Source organism: Nerophis ophidion, linkage group LG08 (genome assembly GCF_033978795.1).
Source record: "Nerophis ophidion isolate RoL-2023_Sa linkage group LG08, RoL_Noph_v1.0, whole genome shotgun sequence".
Lineage (NCBI taxonomy): Eukaryota > Metazoa > Chordata > Actinopteri > Syngnathiformes > Syngnathidae > Nerophis > Nerophis ophidion.
This window is the reverse complement of record NC_084618.1, coordinates 26,913,568-26,940,418: the sequence shown is the minus strand read 5'-3', so window position 1 is coordinate 26,940,418 and position 26,851 is coordinate 26,913,568. Positions and strand designations below refer to the sequence as shown.

The following is a 26,851-nucleotide window of genomic DNA, read 5'->3' as shown; positions in this document are numbered from 1 at the left end:
GGTTTCACAGTGTCCGACATGTACCACTTCTTGAAAGCTCATGAATGCACCATGCATACCATGACAAAGGATGTCAAGGATTACATTTAAAACGTGACTTTTACATTTAAATTGGGAAGCTCTCGAATATATTGACTTACTAGGAGTTAAGAAGGCCGTCGCACATTTTTTAAACTGCAACACCAAAGTTATCAGAGACAGCAAAGGGACAATTATTATAAATAATTGTCAAAAAATAATTTAATATAATAAATAAAATTATATGCAAACTAATTCAACCTTTACATTTTTTGTGTTGAATACAAACGTAAGGCACGAAACGCCGAATATGAAGCGCGGGAGATTCACACCGAAGCAATCATTTCCGGTTCATTAGTTGAGGTCACGTGTTGGCTGGCAGCCGAGCTAGCATGGAGAAGCTAACAACCTAGCAATTACGTCACAGACGACGGGCGTCGATGCGAATCAAGAGAGTTATCAAAAGGTACGTTCCAACGCCTTCAAAATGATTATAATAGATATTATATTTACAGCTCACATTTTTTATGAAGAACAGAAGACCTGGTTTAGGTAAATGTAAAAATTGACATGGCCCAAAAAAAAAAAATCGAACTGTAAGTGTTCGAATGAAGACATATTTATGGTCAAAAAGCAAATATATATATACCAATTGTTTGATTTTAATATGAAACTAAAACGTTGTAAATGTGTGACGTGACACAAGATGCGTTGAAAACATATTTACACAGTTGGATGTTCAATATCTGTATTTAAATACAAAGAAAAACACATGAAAAAGCATTAAAATATGCATTTTGAGATACCATAACTGATGTACTCCAGTTGGAAGCACGAATTCCTGCCCTCCATTTTGTGTACGTTGGTTTACATTTTACACAATATAGAAAAAAATATATATTGGCGACTTGTCCAGGGTGTACCCCGCCTTCCGCCCGATTGTAGCTGAGATAGGCACCAGCGCCCCCCGCGACCCCACAAGGGAATAAGCGGTAGAAAATGAATGAATGAATATATATTTTTAGTTGCAGACTGTAACGTTTACTTGGTTGTTAAAAAAAATCAGGGGTATTCAACGTTTTGCTGGCCAAGGATCCTCAAACTGAAATAGAGATGGAGGGGGTGACCTTCTTCTATCTTCCACATCAGTGGCTCTTAAAGGCCTACTGAAATGACATTTTCTTATTTAAACGGGGATAGCAGGTCCATTCTATGTGTCATACTTGATCATTTCGCAATATTGCCATATTTATGCTGAAAGGATTTAGTAGAGAACATCCACAATAAAGTTTGCAACTTTTGCTTGCTAAGAGAAAAGCCCTGCCTTTACGATGACGTCACATGTTGATGGCTCCTCACATATTCACATTGTTTTTAATGGAAGACTCCAACAAAAACAGCTATTCGGACAGAGAAAACGACAATTTCCCCATTAATTTGAGCGAGGATGAAAGATTCGTTTTTGAGGATATTGATAGCGACGGACTAGAAAAAAAAAAAAAGAAACGCGATTGCATTGGGACGGATTCAGATGTTTTTGGACACATTTACTAGGATAATTCTGGGAAATCCCTTATCTTTCTATTGTGTTGCTAGTGCTTTAGTGAGTTTAACAGTACCTGACAGTCGGAGGGGTGTGTCCACGGGGGTCTTGACGCCAATGTCTCAGGGAAGTCGACGGCAGCTTTATGGACGGGGCAAGCTCAGCTGATCTCTGGTAAGAAGCGACTTTTTACCACAATTTTCTCACCGAAACCTGCTGGTTGACATTCGGTCGGGATCCATGTTCGCTTGACTGCGCTCTGACTCATAGTAAAGTTTCACCTCTGGGAATTTTAAACAAGGAATCACTGTGTGTTTGTGTGGCTAAAGGCTAAAGCTTCCCAACTCCATCTTTCTACTTTGACTTCTCCTATATTGATTGAACAAATTGCAAAAGATTCAGCAACACAGATCTCCAAAATACTGTGTAATTATGCCGTTAAAGCAAACAACTTTTAGCTGTGTGTGTGTGCAGCGTATATTTCCTAACAGCCCGTGACGTCACGCGTACACGTCGTCATCACGCGACGTTTTCAAGAAGAAACTCCTGGGAAATTTAAAATTACAATTTAATAAACTAAAAAGGCCGTGTTGGCATGTGTTGCAATGTTAATATTTCATCATTGATATATAAACTATCAGACTGCGTGGTGGGTAGTAGTGAGTTTCAGTAGGCCTTTAAACTTTTTCACTAAGTACCGCCTCAAAAAAAACTTTTTCTGAATAAGCAGCACCATAACGACCATCATTAAAACACAGTAGCGTAGTAATGCTAAGTATTCATTAAAAACAAGGCATATGTTTTATCTAACACGTCTATTTAATATTTTCGCAACAGTAACATTACAGACAATTTGAATATGAACAGAAACACTGTGTTTGAATATAGGAAAATAAAAAAATTTACTTTAATCAAATGACTCTTCGGCTTACCACCAGATGGAGCCCGCGTATGTACCACGGTTTGAGAATCACTTATATATAATTGTGTTTTAAAGAGGACCTATTAAGCCAGGGGTCACCAACGCGGTGCCCGCGGGCACCAGGTAGCTCGTAAGGACCAGATAAGTAGCCCGCTGGCCTGTTCTAAAAATAGCTCAAATAGCAGCACTTACCAGTGAGCTGCCTCTATTTTTAAAATTTTATTTATTTACTAGCAAGCTGGTCTCGCTTTGCGCGACATTTTTAATTCTAAGAGAGACAAAACTCAAATAGAATTTGAAAATCCAAGAAAATATTTTAAAGACTTGGTCTTCACTTGTTTAAATAAATAAATTAATTTTTTTACTTTGCTTCTTATAACTTTCAGAAAGACAATTTTAGAGAAAAAATACAACTTTAAAAATGATTTAAGGATTTTTAAACACATATACCTTTTAAATTCCTTCCTCTTCTTTCCTGACAATTTAAATCATTGTTCAAGTATTTGTTTTTATTGTAATGAATAATAAATACATTTCAATTTAATTCTTCATTTTAGCTTCTGTTTTTTCGATGAACAATATTTGGGAAATATTTCTTCAAACTTATTATGATTAAAATAAAATAAAAATATTCTGGCAAATCTAGAAAATCTGTAGAATCAAATTTAAATCTTATTTCGAAGTCTTTTGAATTTCTTTTAAAATTTTTGTTCTGGAAAATCTAGAAGAAATAATGATTCCTCTTTGTTAAAAATATAGCTTGGTCCAATTTGTGATGTATTCTAACAAAGTGCAGATTGGATTTTAACCTATTTAAAACATTTCATCAAAAATATATATTTATTGTGAGAAATCATTAAGATGATCAGTGTTTCCACAAAGATAAATATCATTAATTATTAATAATAACATAGAGTTAAAGGTAAATTTAGCAAATTGGCTATTTCTGGCAATTTATTTAAGTGTGTATCAAACTGGTAGCCCTTTGCATTAATCAGTACCCAAGAAGTAGCTCTTGGTTCCCAAAAAGTTGGTGACCTCTGTATTAAGCCAAAGCAACTTTTCCTATCTACTGGTACCTGTTTTTATGTATTTGGGATCTGCATAAGTCCTGAAAATGTGAACTCAAAAGGCATGGCCGAGATACAGTATTTATAAAATAATCTTGCCTTCCTTCATTCTTCCTCCAAACAAGTCGTAGTAGAATTCATGTGGAAGCGCTTAAAGCTACAACATGGCTGACAGTGAGATGATGCTGAAGTTTGCCTAAAAATTTAACCTTTGCAAAATTTTGACCAAAGAACCACAAATATATGTTTTGTAGACCACAAGGAAGTATTTTATTGTGTGTGTGTGTGTGGGGTGGGGATCATAATATGACCCCTTTAAATGAAACTGGTCCTAACGGTACCTTGTTATTGTGCAATGTTCACACTAAATACAGGTGGTCTTCGGGTTGTGACCGAGTTCCATTCCTAGACAGTGATGCAAGCAGAGTTTTATAGCGGACAGTAGGACGGGGATTCATATGGCCCCATTTGTGGCGGTTTACCTGACACATGAAATGTGACAAATTTGGGGGTGTCCACTATTCACAGTAGTGTTAAAATGTGTTTTGTGGCAATTCCAATTTTGACCACAGCGCCAGTTGCTATGTGGAGTGGCGCTGTCCAACATTTTCAGAAGCCAGCATTGCAAAATGATCACCCCCTCCACCTTCCTCTCACACATATCCACCCAGCAATAGGGGCCATACAAATCCCTTCCCTATTGTGAGTCCGATGCCTAAAATATGCATGAACTCCCAAGTCTCTCACACTGAACAGAAAACACATCGATCACATTGAAAATACACCCCAAAAAATATTACATACAAGGATTAAATATAAAATAAAGACAACTCCTCATGTGAGCTACTTTTTTCGTACATTTGTCTATTCCTATATATATATATATATATATATATATATATATGTGTATATATATATATATAGTATGTATAAATAGTCTTATTTTATGTTTTGTTTGTACACAGCTAGCCATACAGCGTATGTACATGTAGTTGTACAGTGATGTACTGTGTGTATCATGATCAATAGTACAGTGACTCACTCAATGGAATACATTTTTCCCGGTTTATTTCGGTAAGCACTCCATTTATGTTAAAATGGTATGGCTTCAAGTTTAAAATCCTAAAAAAAAGACGTGTGTTCTTGTCTCTCTTAATGATTGAACAATAGGCAATTAAAAAAGAAAAAGTGCAGTTCCCCTTTAAAGGCCTACTGAAACCCACTACTACCTACCACGCAGTCTGATAATTTATATATCAGTGATGAAATATTAACATTGCAACACATGCCAATACGGCCTTTTTAGTTTACTAAATTGCAATTTTAAATTTCCCCCGAAGTGTCGTGTTGAAAACGTCGCGGTATGATGACGCGTATGATGACGCGTGTGTTTGACGTCTCGGGTCAAAGCTATAAGTAGTCTGCTTTAATCGCATAATTACACAGTATTCCGGACATCTGTGTTGATGAATCTTTTGCAATTTGTTCTGTTAATAATGGAGAAGTCAAAGTAGAAAGATGGAGGTGGGAAGCTTTTAGCCTTTAGCCACACAAACACAGCCGCTGTTTCCTTGTTTAAAATTCCCGAAGGTGAAGCTTTACTCTGGATCAGAGCGGTCAAGCGAACATGGATCCCGGATGTAAACCGGCAGTTTTCGGTGAGAAAATTGTGGTAATAAGTCGGCTCTTACCGGAGACATCAGCAGAGCTTCCGTCATGCTGCAGCTGCCTGACTTCCCTCAGAGACTCTGGCGGTCAACACACCTGTGGCCACACCCCTCCGACTTTCAGGTACTATTTAATGTCACTAAAACACTAGCAACACAATAGGCAGATAAAGGATTTTCCAGAATTATCCCAGTAAATGTGTCTAATAACGTCTGAATCGCTCCCAATGCAGTCGCCTTTTTTTTTTTTTTACTTTTTTTTTTTTTTTTCCTAGTCCTTTACTTTAAATTTCCTCATTCACAAATCTTTCATCCTCGTTCAAATTAATGGGGAAATTGTCGCTTTCTCGGTCCGAATAGCTCTAGCTGCCGCTGGCTATGATTGGAAACAATGTGAGGATGTGAGGAGCCCTACAACCCGTAACCTCACGCGCACATCGTCTGGTACTTCCGGTAAAGGCAAGGCTTTTTTATTAGCGACCAAAAGTTGCAAATTTTTATCGTTGATGGTCTCTACTAAATACTTTCAGCAAAATAATGGCAATATCGCGAAATGATCAAGTATGACACATAGAATGGACCTGCTATCCCCGTTTAAATAAGAAAATCTCATTTCAGTAGGCCTTTAAATAAAAAATAAAATAAAGACAAATCCTCATGTGTGCTACTTTTTTCCTACATTTGTCAAATCCTATATATATATATATATATATATATATATATATATATATATATATATATGATTGAACAATAGACAATTAAAAAAGAAAAAGTGCAGTTCCCATTTAAATATTTGCTTGATGTCATCTATAATTATCTTTTCCCAGGTTGGGTGTGTCTGTGCCGTTGAAAGATGAGCTGAGGCCTTCACTTCCTGTCAAACTTTGTCATCAGCCTCGACTAAGAAACCAGAGGAAGTGTCCCGCCCCGACCCAGAGTTGAGCTCGATGCTGACACGGAAGTTGTGTTTCAGAGCGCAGGTGGCTGCACGCCAAGCAACCTTCCTTCGGTGTCGATGTGGTAAAAAAAACCGGCAAACTGAGCATGCTCACAACGTGAAGTAAACTGTGCTGCAAGTGTTGAGTGGCACCGTTGAATTTCAGGAATGGGGGCCATCCCGAACGATATCAAGAGACTACTGGATGGTAAGTGTTTGACCTGCAAGACTTAAATAATACCAATAAAAAATATAAATAAAAATATATTATTTTTTGTAAAGAGTTCAGTTTCAATTTTAAGTATTGGAAATGAACAGTGTATCAGCATAAAACAAGTTTAATATGTTTTTATCCACAAACTCTAAATTATTTTAACAGAAAGTGTCTGTAAAAGTTTTACATTCTGCTACCTCTAGCATTTGGTCTCCATTTGCTAGTTCTGACATCACTGACTTGCTATGCCCCTACTCTTTTGGGCGCAGCCTCCAGTCTTCTCAAGATCCCGAAAACTTGTTTTAAAACCCGTAGAGACCTGGCATTCCAGGCTATGGCTCCCATACTCTGGAAAAATTTGCAGCGGTCCCTTTGTGATGTTGACTGTGTTGAAACTTTTAGGAAACATTTGAAAACTTCTCTTTTTAGTTAATGCACCTTATAACTATCATTTTTAATCCACTTTGTATCCTTTTTATGATGTTGTCCCTATTGTTTTAAATTGATTTGTTTTACTTTACCTATGTTTTGTACAGCGCTTTGTGATTTTATCTGTGAAAAGCGCTTTATAAATGAAGTATACTTACTTACTGACTTACTCTGCAGACAGAGAACAGCTTTGCAACTATAAATACTTCAGATGAGCTCCATTTTAGGTCCTTTATTCTAAACCACTGTAAAACTAAACAAACATAAATAAAGTATGATAATTCAAACAAACTACTTTCGCTATGACATGCAACATCCATGATACGAATGCCTTAGCTTGATGCTAATTTAATTGAAAATCCCATATACGACTTAGCGATAATATGCCTTACGTTACATACTAATTTCTCTCATGATGTTCAACATTGATTAATTGCATTAAAATAAATGCCTTATTTTTATGCTAATTTACATTGAAAATCCATTATACGCGCTAGTGCCAAATATATTAAATGTTTTTCTCTGACATTCAGAATTGATGAAATGCATTAAAAGAAATGCTATAGCTTGATGTTAAGTTACATTTAAAATATAAATATAAATATATATGCGCTATCCATTAGCATGTCAATTATACTCATTTCTATATGACGTTCAATTTTGAGGAAATGCATTCAAAGAAATGCGCTAGCTTGATGCTAATTCACATTGAAAATACCATTTACCGTACACGCTAGCGTTTAGCTAGCTAATTATAACAACATTTTTTGTATGACATTCAACTTTGATGATATGCATTTAAACAAATGCGCGAGCTCGATGCTAATTGACATCGAACATACAATGTAAAAGCTAGTGATTATCATGCCGATTATAACACTAATCGCTGTATGACATCCAACATTGATGAAATGCATTTAGACAAATGCGCATGCTGGATGCTAATTTACGTTGAAAATACCATATACTGTATTTTTCGTATTGTAAATCGCTCTGGAGTATAAATCGCACCGGCCGATAATGCATAATAAAGAAGGAATGAGATAAATAATATTATTGGATATTTTACGGAAATGTGTTAAAAATTCCACACATAAGTCGCTCCAGAGTATAAGTCGCACCCAAACATAAAAAAAACCTGCATTTTATAATCTGAAAAATACGGTGCATGCTATTGGTTAGCATGTCATTTGTAACATACTATTATCTTTATGAGGGTCAACAAATTCACTAACTCAATTTACATTGACAATACCATATTATGACAGACTCAATCCGTCGTTGTCCGGGTTCCAAAGACCATCAAGGAAGGACATAATAGCGAGCAGGTTTAGGCTTCTTTATTTCAAAGAATGTTTCTCTTGCCGGGTTGCTTTTCAGCCTTTCCGTCTGCTGCTCGCTCCTCCGCTCCAGTTTTTCAGCTTCTTGCGATTTCGTCTTCCTCGCGCTCACCGTCTCTCTCACTTAGCATCCGCTTCTCGCTTGCTTCTTTTCTTCTCTCCGTCTCTCTTCTCCTCCACGTTCACGGCTGCCGCTCTTGATTGTGCCCGGCTGGGCACCTGATGTTTGCGGCGTCGATCCCGGCGTGCCCCGCCTTGCCGCTGGCTCGCAGTGCACGCCTCCTCGCCGCCATCTTACAGCAGGTTCCCGTGTGCCCTGCCTCGCTGTCAGACTGCCGGCCCCGCCTCTCAACACATATACACGCTCGCGATTAGCATGTTGATTGTCAAAGTAATTTCTCTGACAATCAACATTGATGAAAAAAAATGTGCTAGCTTTCATTAAAAAACAAACAACATATAATTGCTAGTATTAGCATGCCAATTGTAACAATTTAATTTCTCTATGAGATTGAATAGTGATGAAATGTTTTTAAACAAACGCGCTAGCTGGATGCTAATTTACATAAAAAATTCCATATGAGTCCCAGTGATTAGCATTCGTAATTTTTAAATGGTGATTTAAAAAACCTCAAAATATCACATTCAAGAAGATGTACAAACCCCGTTTCCATATGAGTTGGGAAATTGTGTTAGATGTAAATATAAACGGAATACAATGATTTGTGTGTGTGTGTGTGTGTGTGTGTGCGCAATCCTATAAGCAATTTGAGTAATACAAATATTCTGCAAATGTAAAAACAAATATGAATTCTGACTAAAGAATTGATGCCAATGGAAACTAAGAAAAGGGATTTGGGTACACTATCTGGAGTACTGGGCAGGCGAGTGGGGGCTTTTTTGCTCGTGGATAACTCCTCTGGCAGGGGGCTCCCCTCGTCTCTTTTAATGCACAGCATAGGACACATAGCAAGAGTGGCCTCAGGTCCTGTTGCTCAGGGGCAGCAGCTCCACAGCCATAGATCCACTATTAACCACTAATATCACAGTCAAATGAAAGCTTGTTCCCATAGGCACCAAAAACTGTTTATAATGTATAGAAAAAAGTGTGTATTATATATACTATTATATATATAGTATATATATAGGTGTGTGTGTGTGTGTATATGATGGATATGTGTGTATTTCGGGTATATGCATGTGTGTATGTATGTGTATGTATGTGATTATGTGTGTATATGTATGTATTGTATGTATGTATGTATATGTATATATATATATATATATATATGTATATATATATAATTTGTATATTTGTGTTTGTATATATGTGTGTATATGTATTTATATGTGTGTGCATATGTACAGTATATATGTAAGTGTGTGAATTTAAATGTATTATATATAGATGATCTGTAGCATCTACGCAGCAACCACTGAATTGAATTATATTATATATATTATTGTATTATATATTGTATATATATATATATATATATATATTGTATATGTATAGGTGTGGGACCTAATAAGTTTACTTCTTCCCACTCCCTTTTCAGCCAATCTTGACATCTACAAAAGATTAATCACTTGTAATGTTTTCAATGTAGCTGTAAATATAATGTATATATATATTTCTTTTGTATTTTATGTCATTCTTTTGTTTTGTTGCATGGCTCAAAATAAACCATTCATTCACTCATTCATTCATTTGCAAATCATTTTCAACCCATATTCAATTGAATGCACAACAAAGACAACATATTTGATGTTCAAACTGATAAACATTTTTTTTTTGCAAATAATCATTAACTTTAGAATTTAATGCCAGCAACACGTGACAAAGAAGTTGGGAAAGGTGGCAATAAATACCGATAAAGTTTAGGAATGCTCATCAAACACTTATTTGGAGCATCCCACAGGTGTGCAGGCTAATTGGGAACAGGTGGGTGCCATGATTGGGTATAAAAACAGCTTCCCAAAAAATGCTAAGTCTTTCACAAGAAAGGATGATGCGAGGTACACCCCTTTGTCCACAACTGAGTGAGCAAATAGTCAAACAGTTTAAGAACAACGTTTCTCAAAGTGCAGTTTCAAGAAATTTAGGGATTTCAACATCTACGGTCCATAATATCATCAAAAGGTTCAGAGAATCAGGAGAAATCACTCCACGTAAGCGGCATGGCCGGAAACCAACATTGAATGACCGTGACCTTCGATCCCTCAGACGGCACTGTATCAAAAACCGACATCAATCTCTAAAGGATATCACCACATGGGCTCAGGAACACTTCAGAAAACCACTGTCACTAAATACAGTTTGTTGCTACATCTGTAAGTGCAAGTTAAAGCTCTACTATGCAAAGCGAAAGCCATTTATTAACAACATCCATAAACGCCGCCGGCTTCTCTGGGCCCGAGATCATCTAAGATGGACTGATGCAAAGTGGAAAAGTGTTCTGTGGTCTGACGGGTCCACATTTCAGATTGTTTTTGGAAATCTTCGACATCGTGTCATCCGGACCAAAGGGGAAGCAAACCATCCAGACTGTTATAGACGCAAAGTTCAAAAGCCAGCATCTTTGATGGTATGGGGGTGCATTATTGCCCAAGGCATGGGTAACTTACACATCTGTGAAGGCACCATTAATGCTGAAACGTACATACAGGTTTTGAAACAACATATGCTGCCATTTAAGCGCCGTCTTTTTCATGGACGCCCCTGCTTATTTCAGCAAGACAATGCCAAGCCACATTCAGCATCTGTTACAACAGCGTGGCTTTGTAGAAAAAGAGTGCGGGTACTCTCCTGACCAGCCTGCAGTCCAGATCTGTCTCCCATCGAAAATGTGTGGCGCATCATGAAGCTTAAAATACGACAGCGGAGACCCCGGACTGTTGAACGACTGAAGGTCTACATAAAACAAGAATGGGAAATAATTCTAATTTCGAAGCTTCAACAATTAGTTTCCTCAGTTCCCAAACATTTATTGAGTGTTGTTAAAAGAAAACAACTACTTTGGCACGTGTTGCAGCCATGAAATTCTAAGTTAATTATTATTTGCAAAAAAAATATAAAGTTTATGAGTTTGAACATCAAATATCTTGTTTTTGTAGTGCATTCAATTGAATATGGGTTGAAAAGGATTTGCAAATCATTGTATTCTGTTTATATTCACATCTAACACAATTTCCCAACTGCGATGAGGTGGTGACTTGTCCAGGGTGTACCCCGCCTTCCGCCCCGATTGTAGCTGCGATAGGCGCCAGCGCCCCCCGCGACCCCAAAAGGGAATAAGCGGTAGAAAATGGATGGATGGACAATTTCCCAATATATTCCTCCAAAGCAGCTGATTTATAGTAAGCATAAAAACGTAAGGCTCAGCAAGAGATAGGAATGGCACTCATTCAACAGCTTAATAACAAGCGTTGTTAGTCTTTTCCAATTTATTTAAGTGGCTTTAAATAATACAACAGACCATTGTCATTGCCTCAAAGAGTTTTTAACACACACCCTGCTGCAGGGCGGGGCGATATGGCCTTTTATTAATATCTCAATATTTTTACGCCATTTCACGATACACGATATATATCTTGATATTTTGCCTTAGCCTTGAATGAACACTTGATGCATACAATCAGAGCAGTATGATGATTCTATGTGTCTACATTAAAACATTCTTGTTCATGCTCATGTTAAACTTTCATACAGAGAGGGAAATCACAACTAAGTTAATTGACCAAAACTGTATTTATTAAACAGTTATTAAGCAGTGGCACAAACATTCATGTCATTTCCAAAACAGAAAGTGCAAGATTGTCAGAGACATTTTAAAACAAGCTATGAGTACACCTTTGTGCATGATGTCACTAAGATGACATATCAAAACAACACTAAATTAAAGTGCACTTTTTGTACACAACGCCACTACAATAGTTTAAAACATAAAGTGCACTTTTGTGAATGATGTCGCAAGATATTTCAATAAGTGTCAAATAAAAATGAGCTGCATATCAAATAGTATATGTCCTTCGCTATGTGGTAGGTTCCTGCGGATGTTATCTCCTTCTGTTGTTGACTGTTTTTTTCATACAGTGTTGATCTGGAAATAGTTGCTTCGGCATTTTGTTGTTGTGGCACCGAACGGAGATGTTGACATGCAGAGTTTCAAGCACTCTTCATTCTCTAGCGGGTGACTTTTCAAATGATGCTACACATTAGCAGTGGTGCTGCTTTTTGTAGCAACGCTTTTTCCGCATAATTGTTCAACATCTTCCTGCTTGAAGCCAAACCACCGCCAGACGATAGCCCCCTGGGTGTTTTTCTTGGGAATTAATTATTTCTTCATTTACCAGATTCGCACCTTCTTTTTCTGGTATTAACACCCGCTCCGCACCGTTAGTATCACAGCTAATGTTACCATGTCGCTACCTGTCTCGTCCGCGGGAGCGTGTGATGTTGCACACGTGACGTACGTAAGAAGGTGCGCTTGTTTTAAGTCTCTGTGAGAAGGAGAGACAAGAAAGAGCGGGAAGAGCCTGTAGTTTAATGCCCGCAACTTAAAGCAACTGCGTGAGAACGTATACTCGAATATCACGATATAGTCATTTTCTATATCGCGTAGACAACTCCTCTCTGAGCTGCTACCTTACCGTGGTAGAGGAGTTTGCGTGTCCCAATGATCCTAGGAGCTATGTTGTCTGGGGGCTTTCATGCCCCCTGGTAGGGTCTCCCAAGACAAACAGGTCCTAGGTGAGTGATCAGACAAAGAGCAGCTCAGAGACTTCTATGGAATTACAACAAAATGGACTCAGATTTCCCTTGCCCGGACGCGGGTCACCGGGGCCCCGTTCTAGAGCCAGGCCCGGAGTTGGGGCACGATGGCGAGCATCTGGTGGCCGGGCCTGTCCCCATGGGGCCCGGCCGGGCACAGCCCGAAGAGGCAACGTGGGTCATCCCTCCAATGGGTTCACCACTCATAGGAGGGGCCATAGAGGTCGGGTGCATTGTGAGCTGGGTGGCAGCCGAAGGCAGGGCACTTGGCGGTCCGATCCTCGGCTACAGAAGCTAGCTCTTGGGACGTGGAACGTCACCTCACTGGGGGGGAAGGAGCCTGAGCTAGTGCTCGAGATAGAGAAGTTCCGACTGGATATAGTCGGACTCACCTCGACGCACAGCAAGGGCTCTGGAACCAGTTCTCTCAAGAGGGACTGGACCCTCTTCCACTCTGGCGTTGCCGGCAGTGAGAGACGACGAGCTGGGGTGGCAATTCTCGTTGCCCCCCGGCTCAAAGCCTGCACGTTGGAGTTCAACCCGGTGGACGAGAGGGTAGCTTCCCTCCGCCTTCGGGTGGGGGGATGGGTCCTGACTGTTGTTTGTGGTTACGCACCAAACAGCAGTTCAGAGTACCCACCCTTTTTGGGTACACTCGAGGGAGTACTGGAAAGTGGTCTCCTACCAACCCAACCAACCCAGAACACGTTGGGAAGACTGTCTCCCGGCTGGCCTGGGAACGCCTCGGGATCCCCCGGGAAGAGCTAGACGAAGTGGCTGGGGAGAGGGAGGTCTGGGCTTCCCTGCTTAGGCTGCTGCCCCCGCGACCCAACCTCGGATACGCGGAAGATGATGGATGGATGGATGGATGGATGGATGGCATAGAGACAAACCCGCGATATACCGAGTGTATCGGTATATCGCCCAGCCCTACTCCGCTGCATTCAAACTAATTTTAAGAATAAAAGCAAAATATATTTTTCTCTATTATTCCCAGGCAAAGAGCCACCGGTTGAGAATCATTGTAAATTAATCTTCTAGTCTTCTACAGGTGTAGACATACTTGTTAGAACGTTTTGTGTGTGAAGCACAACATGCTCCATGAGTTTGCATGCAATGCCAGGCTAACACGCTGGGCCTCGGGGCAAACATTTGCATGCGTGAGATACGAGCCGGCGTGCAAGGGAAGCAAATGGGATAAGAAAAGTGGGCCAACCTGTCCTGGATGCCACATTTCTCAGTAATAGTCCAGTTCGGGGCGTCGTTTAGCCTCAGACAAACAACAACAACGTGCATCAACGTTGCATATGGGAATTATGAACAAATGATGTCCTTCCAGCGATGCTGGGCTTACTGTAATTACACAGCTGTCATGTATCAATAGAATCTCATTCTAAACATGAACATTAAGAACACATTAACATTTTCTCCTTTCCCTAATGCGGGGGTCAGCAACCCGTGGCTCTGGAGCCGCATGCGGCTCGTTAGCGCCGCCCTCGTGGCTCGCTGGAGCTTATTCAAAAATGTATGAAAATGGAAAAAGATGGGGAGAAAAATATATTTTTTGTTTGAATATGGTTTCTGTAGGAGAACAAACATGATATAAACCTTCCTAAATGTTATAAAGTCGACTGTTTAATATGTTTGTGGTTATGCTTCACTGGTGAGAATATTTGACCAGCGCCGTTTTGTCCTGATTGCGGCGGTCCTTAAACTCACCATAGTTGTGCGGACAGTGACGCAACAGCTTGTTTACATGTATAACTTTCTCCGACGCTGCCACAGAAATACCTGTTTTGTGCCATTCCTCTGTCTCATTTCGTCCACTTTTTAAAGTCATTTTGATAGTAAGCTAATATAGACACTTTACATTATGTGTTGGCTTCATTATAACACTTATATGATACTTTTAGAGTAATTTTGATTGTAGGCTAATGACACTTACATAATGTGTTGCATTCATTATAACAAGACTTTTAAAGTCATTTTGATAGTAGGCTAATATAGACACTTACATAATGTGTTGCATTCATTATAACACATAAGACTTTTAAAGTCATTTTGATAGTAAGCTAATATAGCTAATATAGACACATCATGTGTTGCCTTTATTATAACACTTACATAAGACTTTTAAAGTAATTTTGATAGTAGGCTAATATAGAAACATGTGTTGACATCATTATAACACTTATGTAATACTTTTAAAGTCATTTTGATAGTAGGCTAATATAGCTAATATAGACACTTACATCATGTGTTGACTTCATTATAACACTTATATAAGACTTTTAAAGTCATTTTGATAGTAGGCTAATATAGCTAATATAGACAATTACATTTTGTTTTGCATTCTTTTAAAGTCATTTTGATAGTAGGCTAATGTAGACACATGTATTGTGATCATTACAACACACACTTATGTAATACTTTTAAAGTCATTTTGATAGTACGCTAATACAGCTAATATAGACACTTACATCATGTGTTGCCTTCATTATAACACTTATGTAAGACTTTAAAGTCATTGTGATAGTAGGCTAATATAGACACTTACATCATGTGTTGCCTTCATTATAACACTTATGTAAGACTTTAAAGTCATTGTGATAGTAGGCTAATATAGACACTTACATCATGTGTTGGCTTCATTAAAACACTTATGTAAGACTTTTAGAGTAATTTTGATAGTAGGCTAATACATTCAAAGTACCAATGATTGTCACACACACACACTAGGTGTGGTGAAATTTGTCCTCTGCATTCGACCCATCCCCTTGATCACACCCTGGGAGGTGAGGGGAGCAGTGAGCAGCAGCGGGGCCGCGCCCGGGAATAATTTTTGGTGATTTAACCCCCAATTCCAACCCTTGATGCTGAGAACCAAGCAGGGAGGTAATGACTCCCATTTTTATAGTCTTTGGTATGACTCGGCCAGGGTTTGAACTCACAACCTACCGATCTCAGGGCGGACACTCTAACCAATATAGCTAATATAGACACTCACATCATGTGTTGGCTTCATTATAACACTTATATCCATCCATCCATCCATTTTCTTCTGCTTATCCGAGGTAGAGTCTCAGGGGCAGCAGCCTAAGCAAGGAAGCCCAGACTTGCCTTTCCCCAGCCACTTCATCCAGCTCCTCCCGGGTGATCCCGATGCGTTTCCAAGGCGTTTAATTTTTAGCGTCTTCAGAACAGAGTCGTTATTTGTATTAATGGTCCAATATGGCTCTTTCAACATTTTTGGTTGCCCAACCCTGCCCTAAGTATTCTCTTTGAAGTCCTCTGATCTCACCTTCTCTCAGTGCTATTTCCCCATCTCTAAAGCTTCTGTTGTTGTTTCTGGTGTTTAGACTGTGAGCTGTTTGTGTCAGACATCCTCCAGAATGAGAAGCTGAGCGAAAGCACGGAGGAGACCCGCCAAGTCTTGCTGAATAATTTCAGGGTGGTGCACGTGAGGTAAGAGACGGCTTCAGTTTTTAGCGTTTAGAAACGACCACTCGAGCTTCACAGTGTAATTTCATGGCACAATTATCCAACGCTTGCTCCTAATGCCGCCCAGGAACTCTTAATTGCCGCTGTAATTGTCTTAAACACAGTTTGCCGCGTTCAAATGAACTCATTGCATTTAATGTCTTGTTGGTTATTGGCGTTATCCCTTTTTAAAGATCTCATGCAACAACCTTTTCTTATCATTTCCCCTTCATTTCATTCAATTTGTTGACTTTGTGCTGATAGAATCTCTTGTAAGAAGAGCCCGGAAACAACCTTTACACAGTGAGACGTGCATGCAACATGCAGAGACAACTGGTGGTTTTGTGGTCTTCAACGCGGATACACATTTTCAAATTCTGCCCGCGTTCTTTTGTTCAACAGTCGGGTCACGTCGGAAGATTTCACAAGCATTTATTTAAAAGGGTCACATTATGGCTATTTTTCGAGGTGTAAAGACTTCCCTGTGGTGTACTTAACACGTAATGCTGCTCAAAATGTTGCATATATGATGTTTTATAGACCATCTTTCTGACCGCCACTTCAGGATGTCCCCTTCTGTGAGGACATCCACTTTGACTGCGTCTTCTCCCTGTCAGACATACTGTAGTTTTTAGTGCTTCCATAGCGAGGCTACTGACAGATATAAGTTAGGACTATACGCCACTTTGTATCAGAAATGGCAACAGAGGATGCATGTACGAGCCAGTCTGCCCCACCCACTGGAAAAAATGCCCCACTAAAAAAAAGAATTAAAAAAAAATTAACAAAAGTTATTTTTGCTTGTACAGAGCAACAAAATCTGCCAATGGGACAAGTCAAAATTGAAGTAGTAAAAATTTTTGAAATAAGACATTCAATTTTAGCTTAAAGAAAATAAAATAGATCTTGGAATGAGCAATTAAAACCTCTATCCATTTTTTAACCCTTGTCCCTTTCGGGGTCACGTGGGGGTGCTGGTGCCTATCTCAGCTACAATTGGGCGGAAGGCGGTGTACACCCTGGACAAGTCGCCTCCTCATCGCAGGGCCAACACAGATAGACAGACAACATTCACACTCACATTCACACACTAGGGACCATTTAGTGTTGCCAATCAACCTATCCCCAAGTGCATGTTTTTGGAGGAGGGAGGAAGAACATGCAAACTCCACACAGAAAGGTCCCGAGCCCGGGATTGAACTCAGGACTACTCAGGACCTTTGTATTGTGAGGCACATGCACTAACCCATGGTCCACCGTGCTGCCCCAATTGAAACATATTATTAGCTATTCTTACTAGTATTGGGAAGTTGTGTGTCTTATAACAAACATGTGATGCTCAAAAGTGGTATTATTTCCTGAAATTATCTATTGCTTAAAAACCAGTTCTTATGTGTCACTGAAAAATTTTAATTAAGGAGATTGGGACTTGTATTACGTTTGTTTACATATTTTGAGTAGAAATTTGAGATATATATACTTGGTGAGATTGTGAGTTTTTCCAGTGTTGACTACAGCGTCGGACGACGATGTCGGACTCGCGCCAAGTTTTTGTAGTAAACGTCTACCATATGTGGAGATATCCGCTGATATCACACTTGGGAAAAACGTCACAAATTGGGCCTTGTTTGGAGGATGTATCGCGGAAGCCATTATGTTTTTTTATAAATATCTACGCCATTTCTCCAGGGTTTGATTTCATATTCTCAAGACCAAATACACAAAATCAGTTATCAGTAGGTAAGAAAAGTTGTTTTTGTATAATAATTCCTTTTTTAAAACAGATCCCAGGTAAATGTTACAGTGTTGGTCTCACTGTCGGTAAAGCATTGTCGATGGTTATGTAGACATTAGGAGCGGAGGCCTCCACATGTGTGAGCTTCTGCACAAGTGAGGCCCTATTAAGAATTATACATTCAACCATCCATCCATCCATTTTCTACCGCTTATTCCCTTTTGGGGTCATGGGGGGCGCTGGTGCCTACCTCAGCTACAATCAGGCGGAAGGTGTTGTACACTCTGGACAAGTCGCCATCTCATCTTAGGAATAATTATTCACTCTCTTTATAGCAAAAGAACAGATAAGTCTCATGGTTTGAGTGTTCATGAGGGTGGGAGCCAGTCCAAGGAAAAATAAGCTTAAATAGTTCCATTCATTGATGAAGGTTATTTTTGTTAAAAAGACGTGTAGCTGATTAAAATGATAATATTTAAAAATTATTAATATCTGAAGTGTTTTTGTTCTTGTGGAGTGAGTGGAGGAGTTCAAGTACCTCGGGGTCTTGTTCACGAGTGAGGGAAGAGTGGATCGTGAGATCGACAGGCGGATCGGTGCGGCGTCTTCAGTAATGCGGACGCTGTATCGATCCGTTGTGGTGAAGAAGGAGCTGAGCCGGAAGGCAAAGCTCTCAATTTACCAGTCGATCTACGCTCCCATCCTCACCTATGGTCATGAGCTTTGGGTTACGACCGAAAGGACAAGATCACGGGTACAAGCGGCCGAAATGACTTTCCTTTGCCGAGTGGCGGGGCTCTCCCTAAGAGATAGGGTGAGAAGCTCTGCTTTCCAGGAGGAGTTCAAAGTAAAGCCCCTGCTCCTCCACATTGAGAGGAGCCAGATGAGTTGGTTTGGGCAGGATGCTACCCGAACGCCTCCCGAGGGAGGTGTTCAGGGCACGTCCAATTGGTAGGAGGCCACTGGGAAGACCCTAGACACGTTGGGAAGATTATGTCTCCCAGCTGGCCAGGGAACGCCTTGGGATTCCCCGGGAAGAGCTGGACGAAGTGGCTGGGGAGAAGAAAGTCTGGCCAGAGAAGTTAAGTCCCTACCTTTAGTCAAAAGTGATTTATGACCCCCCATAAAACAATGATTTATGACCCCTCAAGGTCAAAGGTCAATGATTTATGACCCCTCAAGGTCAAAGGTCAATGATTTATGACCCCTCAAGTTCAAAGGTCAAAGTCAAAGGTCAAAGTCAAAGGTCAGGTTCAAATGTCAAGGTCAAGTGGGTGTGGCTTACCCGGAAGAGGGTGGAGTTAAGACCTGCGGTGGGAGTGGTTAAACCAGGAAGAGGGTGGAGTTTTAAACAGAAAGAGGGCAGAGTTAAGACCTGCGGTGGGAGTGGTTAAACCAGGAAGAGGGTGGAGTTAAGACCTGACAGGGAACAGAGGAGGGTTCAGTTTTTTTAAGAAAGCAATGTCATCTGAGCAGCATGTGACCATATATTTGATAGTTTAAATGTTTACGATCGTTTGAAACAACTTCCAGATTTCGATGTATTGATGGCTGGGAATGTTACGTGTGGAGATGTGGACACGCACGCACTTCACACACACACACACACACACACACACACACACACACACACACACACACACACACACACACACACACACACACACACACACACACACACACATTCGTACGCACTGTTATTACCATGTTATTAGACATTGTCTTAGTCATTATTTGGAGCTTTATACGTTAGCGTAAAGACTTTGTTCGATTCGGTCATGATTAGTGAAACGCCTGTTTCGATTGATAAAAATAATAAAACTTACATTGACGCTCCGCAAAAAAGTCGAGTGTTTCTAAATCGTATTCAGTTTTCAGCTAAAAGAAAGAAGAGACGGAAGCCCTTTCTCGATATTTTCATCGTTATCTACCGTGGATTGGGAAGTTTTTGGTGGACACGCACACACACACGCACACACACACACACACACACACACACACACACACACACACACACACACACACACACACGCACACACACACACACGCACACACACACACACACACACACACACACACACACACACACACACACACACACACACACACACATTCGTACGCACTGAAACAACTTCCGTACCTCACGAAAACATATTTAAACAGATGGAAAAAACTATCGCAGAACACAGTGTCACGTAGCAACTGGTCTTTACGGTCGTTTGAATCAACAGGTCAGTTTGGGGGACAAAAGGAGGGTTCAGTTTTTACTGACTTCCCATCTGACAGTTTAAATGTTTATGACCGTTTGAATCAACAGGACACGCACGCACACACACACACACGCACGCACACACACACACACACACACACATACACACACACACGCACACACACACACACACACACACACACACACACCATTACCTCTGCTTTACCATGTTATTAGACATTGGTTTAACTCCATTTAAGCATTTAAACGTTAAAAGCATTGCACTTGTACGACGTTGTAATACTTTTTTTTTACCAGCCGATGACGACGAAGTGAAAGACGATGAACTTTGCTTAAACGGTCTTACAAAGTTGGAAGATGATTTTCGAGGTGTGTTTAAACCTTCAAATTATTTAATATTATGTGTATTCATTATTTAGTTTCATAGAGGATTTGCCGTAAGATCCTAACGCGATCGTTTTAACACAATCGCAGTCTGGTGAGTCAAATGATTCTCATTTTACAAGAAAAAAAACATGCGGTATACGATACATATATACATATATTTACTTACAGATTTTCCGTTTACATCTCTTGCTCACTGGTCTCCCTTAAAGCTGGCGGGTCCGTCAACGGCCGTTCCAGGCAGAGGAGAAGGCTTGATTGCGCCAAAGACTCCAGACATCGAATCCTTGCTCCGAGGGGAAATCATCGAAAACGACGGTGAATGTCCAACAGGCACCCGCTGTAAGTTTTTCTCGTTTTCTGTAAGCTTTTTAAGATTCTCAGGAGCTTTAAAGAGCTCCTCTCATTCCAATGTCTTTCGCTCAAATGAATTTCGCGCCTAAGGGGAATGGGCGGGGACTGATTCCGGAGGTGGGCGGATGTTTCCGCCAAGCAACCTTCTGGTTGAAATGGAGTGTGGATCAAGATGGATCCCTACTCTATATTCTTTTATTTAACCCAATGTTTTTTAAATACGTGTATAATGCTTTATATCCTATGTGTTGTGAATTCCATCCTACAATATCTTCCAAGGAACCCAAAGAAATGTTACCACACCTCCCGCTTTATTTATTCTATAGATTACCTGAACTATTTCATAAACTAAATCTTGTCTTGTTTCTGATGCTATGTTTTTTTATGCTCATCAATGCACTGTTGGACTGCGAGCACACAACTACTTTCCTTGCTTTGTTTTCCTCTATCCAGTTAACTGCCATATAAATTGCTACCAATTCCCCCGTAAAAACAGATAGTTTATCACTGATTATTTTATTTAATACTATGTTTCCTTGTGGGATAACTGCTACAGCTCTTACCTTTTTTTTTTTTTTTTTTTTTTTTTTTATATAGTTTTTGATGCATCCGTATATATCATATCTCAATCCATTTTTCTATCCGGTAACTATTTAAATTTCTATTCTTTAGTAATTGCATGTTTTCTTTTGGGTTATCAAACATCCACGGTGGTATTGCAGGCATTGGTACCGTAGGACTAACTTTAATATTGTCAATTTTAACTTTATTACATATGTCTCCTATAATCCACCCAAAACTATTCTTTTTTGTTTTCTCTTTTTCTTGGCAGATTGGTAGCACTGGACAAGTCGGATATCCTTGCTTGGATCCTTTTAAAGTTGCCCGATAAACTGCTGAGAGTTGATCTCTCCTCTTGTCCAAAGGTTTTTCGTTCATTTTTACTTGTAATACTGGCACTAGGGTTGATGTAGTAGCTCCACAACATAACCTTAAAGCCTGTGACTGGATCCGGTCTATTTTTCCCAAGTCATGTTTTTGAAGCAGATTGGTAAATAATGCATCCGTAATCAATAACAGATGGAATTAAAGTTATAAATATATACATGTATTGTTTTCAACGTTAACCTATCAGCCCCCCAATCATTACCCCTCAAAGCCCTCATTATATTTAACACCTTTTTACTTTTTCCCCTATTTTTTTATTTTCCGGAAGGAACACTCCTGAAGGAATAAATAAAGTACTATCTAATCTAATCTAATCAAATCTATTTTGCTGATGTGGGTTGACTAGTTCATATTTTTCTCAAACCATATTCCTAAATATTTAAATACTTGTACCTCTTCTATATTTTCACCTTAGAGTTTTTATTTGGAGCTTGTTTTGTACTTTTGTCTTTGTAAAATGTATGACTTTTGTCTTTCCAACAGAGAATCTTAAACCTCAAGCCGTTCCCCAGTCTTGAACATTATTTACCACTTTGTTAGTTTTTTGATTATTTCTTTTGACTCTAAATAATATACTAGTCTTTCATTAATCTTTTTTTTTTTTCCATTACTTTTCCCCAAATTTATAATTTCCTGCCTCTTCCGGGTCTTACCCTGACTTGCATATTGGAATTGTTACCGCTAATTTTCCCCTCTGCCGGTCATTCTCCTTCTTCATATATCCTGTCATATCATTTCAAGACCACTTCTTTGACGATGCCACCTAAGTTTTTGATCATTTGATAACCCGCTAGGTCTTTCCCCGGTGACGTATTTTTAACCTTTTTCAAAATTCGAACCATTTCATTCAAAGAAAATGTCATATCCATAGTGTTGGTAAAGCTATTATCGTTGTCTTCCATCATTTCCCCAATATTTAAACTCATTGTTTTTTCTCTCTTTTGTTTTTCCACATTTCTCAAATTATCATTACTGTGCACTTCAACAAATGTTTTTGCTAAAGGTTCTGCTGTTTCTTTACCCGTGACTACATCTTCTTTGATAAATGTGGCACATCATCCTCTTTACCCTTCATTCCTATCTTTACGAATCGTTATATATCCTTTTATTATAAAGTTAAATTTTGGCTTCAGCCCTGTTTCTTGAATACAAATTATACGTGGTTTAGTTTTCATATTTTTAATATATCCCTTTAATTCACGTTCGGTTGCTATCAAACTTCTGGCATTCCACCGGACCATTAACAGGGTGTTGGAATGTGGTAACATGACTCCGTCACGTCTACTCTCCGTAGTACAGCTTGCACCCGGTACCAAGATAGTTCTTTCAACAACTTTGATGCTGCTTTGACAATTATTTTGATCTTCTCAGTCTTATTTTTACTTTCATTTTGTATCAAAGCTGAGTTGTGCTCTCTGGTTTATTTTGCAAATGAACCGACAGAACATGATCATGTACAAGACTCGCCTACCCACAATGCACTGCAACCCAACGCTCCTGGTCGGATGTTTTTTTCGGGGTTCATGGAGAGATGCGGTAAAGAGTGGTAGCCAAGACACATGGTCACACACGGTCACACACGGTCACACACGGTCACACACGGTCACACTCGGCAATTATTTTGACCTGGGGAGCAGATATAGAGGAAAAAATGTGTCTGGGGGGCCGGGATATCTGATTTTCAGGTACAAAAAACTTCACAATGACACAAAATAAACACAACAGTTAAACCTCACACTAAAAAACAAGACATTGACTTGTACGTTCAAAAGACAGAATAGAACAAGTCAAGACATGCAATGCCATCTACAAAATGTTATGTAAATGTTAGTCATTACACACGCGGCTATGGTTTTGATGTATTTGTTACAGACATGTTTACGTCAAGTAACATCACATGGTTCCATTTGCACCTTTCAACAAATCTGAAAAGGAATATTAAGAAGTAAAACTTATATTTAATCCTACCTCTTCTCCGAGCACACGGTGACTGTACATACGGGTCGAAAAATGTTGACCTAATTCAGCATTTCTCAAAGTGTGGGGAATAGAGACATGACAGGTGGGGCGCGAGGAAAGGGAGGACATTTTTTATTTTTGATTTTTTTTTACTATGCTTTCATTTTCTATACACACTGTAAATCACTTTGTGATTCTGTCTGTGAAATCCGCCGTATAAATAAATGTAAATTACTTATTTTTCCTGTAGGCTTTAAATTTCTCGGCAGGAGCGAAAGTTTGACAGACATAGCAACAGTAACTTTTGCAGGCAGGGCTAAGAGGAACAAACTTTCGCGCGGATGGGTAGCAGGCTAATGTGCGAACCACAATTACACAAAATGGATACATTTGCAACTCGCACCTCAAAGGTCTGCGGAGAAACAAAAATATGACGGGTCTAATCAACCAAAAAGTCAACCTAAAAGAAAATATGGCGAAGGGTATCTTGCTCTTGGATTCACGGCAGCGGAGGTGGGGGCAGAGGAGAGACCCCTGTGTGTTCTTTGTCTAAAACGGCTAGCAGCAGACAGCCTGAGACCCAACAAAGCAAAGAGACAACTCGAGACCACACATGATGTCCAATAAATTGTTTTGTTGGGGCGATGGGGGTAGGTGGGCCTTGAGTCTAAAGTGGTGATGACAGAAAAAAAAAAAGTTTGAGAAGCCCTGACCTAATTGTACGGATCTCACTTTAAACGGGAAAAAGATCATTTAAATGTTTTCACTTTGAATATGAAACGAGGAGTAAAATGTACAATATTATCAATTATTTCACAAGGACATGTTTTAAGGATATTGTACAGTATAATTAAATCTAAAATGAATGTGATCACTTTCAGGATCATTTTATTTTTAGCCAGTAAACAACTGTTATGTACTTTTGAATCGGGTTTTCCCCTTTAAATAACAAAAATTATAGAATTTTACAATATTCATTATTATTAAATATTAAATGTGCCAACTAGTTTTACGGCATACATCATTCCCCCTTTACCCATTTGTTAAAAAGACGAAAGTTGATGCGAACGCCTACGTGCTGTCAGAAAACTAAAAGAAGAAGAATGCCTTTGTGCAATTACTGCTATCCTGGCACAAGTTGTAAAACAAACAAAGTTACCAAATTTTTTTTCTGAGGAGACAAAACGAAAAAGAAAGAAAAATAATAAATCAATCAATAAAATGCATCAGTCAAATAGTACAGGCAACTTCGTTAACATGGAGCCACAGACAATTTCATTCAAAAAGTCCCAATTGCTAACATAAAGATACAACAACAAATAAAGGCAAAGAAGGCCTAGTAGGTAATTACAACAACAGACAAAGTATTAAAAATGTCGGTCCAATAACTGCACAGGGATGGGCAGAGCCAAAACATGTGTAGCAAGTAAGCTGGAGACTGTTGACACTGAAATAAGGCTATATGTGGCACAGATACAAGATTTATAAACTCTACTTAAACCCCCACTTAAGAACTTTCAGTTTTGGTTTATATTGGCCGCACCAGTGAACCAAAGCGATGGCGTTTTCCCAAAAGGAAAACCACATTTACCATGAGGACTAGCGCATATAGCGTCAAACTGACACGATAATGCCACAATGATTCTGTATTACTGAACTTTCCACAGTAGGAACCTACATTCGTTTTCTACCACTTAGTCCCTTTTGGGGACGTGGGGGTCGCTGGCGCCTATCTCAGCTACAATCGGGTGGAAGGAGGTGTACACCCTGGACAAGTCGCCCCCTCATTGCAGGGTCAACATAGACGGACAACATTCACACCAACCTACATATTTTACTCAAACCTTATATTTGCAGTTTGAAGTCACTGCATTGTTTTTTCCTTGTACAGTTCTTTTGAGTTTGTTGCGTGGTTGGTCAGTGTGGAACTGCAAAGTATCGCGCTGGTGGGTATTTATTGCTACCACACAAATTTCCAGTAGCTAAAATTTGTATTATTATTCTGATTTGAGCATTGAAAGTCACTTACTAGTTTAGCAGGAACAGATCCAAAGCAGCATTGGTCTAAAATCTCTTGTCTTTTGACCTCACGCAAGCTAGTGAAAGTCGTGCCATTGTTGATCCTTGATTGTCCCTCCCTTTTTCTTTTTTTTTGAAAACCCGATTCAAAAGTACATAACAGTTGTTTACTGGCTAAAAATAAAATGATCCTGAAAGTGATCACATTCATTTTAGATTTAATTATACTGTACAATATCCTTAAAACATGTCCTTGTGAAATAATTGATAATATTGTACATTTTACTCCTCGTTTCATATTCAAAGTGAAAACATTTAAATGATCTTTTTCCCGTTTAAAGTGAGATCCGTACAATTAGGTCAGGGCTTCTCAAACTTTTTTTTTTTCTGTCATCACCACTTTAGACTCAAGGCCCACCTACCCCCATCGCCCCAACAAAACAATTTATTGGACATCATGTGTGGTCTCGAGTTGTCTCTTTGCTTTGTTGGGTCTCAGGCTGTCTGCTGCTAGCCGTTTTAGACAAAGAACACACAGGGGTCTCTCCTCTGCCCCCACCTCCGCTGCCGTGAATCCAAGAGCAAGATACCCTTCGCCATATTTTCTTTTAGGTTGACTTTTTGGTTGATTAGACCCGTCATATTTTTGTTTCTCCGCAGACCTTTGAGGTGCGAGTTGCAAATGTATCCATTTTGTGTAATTGTGGTTCGCACATTAGCCTGCTACCCATCCGCGCGAAAGTTTGTTCCTCTTAGCCCTGCCTGCAAAAGTTACTGTTGCTATGTCTGTCAAACTTTCGCTCCTGCCGAGAAATTTAAAGCCTACAG

General features: G+C 39.4%; 1 protein-coding gene across 2 annotated transcripts in view; it reads left to right on the top strand.

Moving 5' to 3' along the window:
* Positions 1-375: 375 nt before the first annotated feature.
* The window catches only part of skap1 (src kinase associated phosphoprotein 1), a 187,246-nt gene continuing 160,770 nt past the window's right edge, over positions 376-26,851 (top strand). Inside the window, exons 1-4 of one of the 2 annotated variants that reach the window (XM_061908132.1) lie at positions 376-484; positions 6,048-6,240; positions 6,324-6,365; positions 16,274-16,379. In XM_061908132.1, coding sequence (XP_061764116.1) covers positions 6,168-6,240; positions 6,324-6,365; positions 16,274-16,379 — 221 coding nt within the window. In that variant the 5' untranslated portion in view covers positions 376-484; positions 6,048-6,167. Of the gene's footprint in view, positions 485-6,047; positions 6,366-16,273; positions 16,380-26,851 lie in introns of those variants that run through there. The other variant, XM_061908133.1, reaches the window with a different exon arrangement.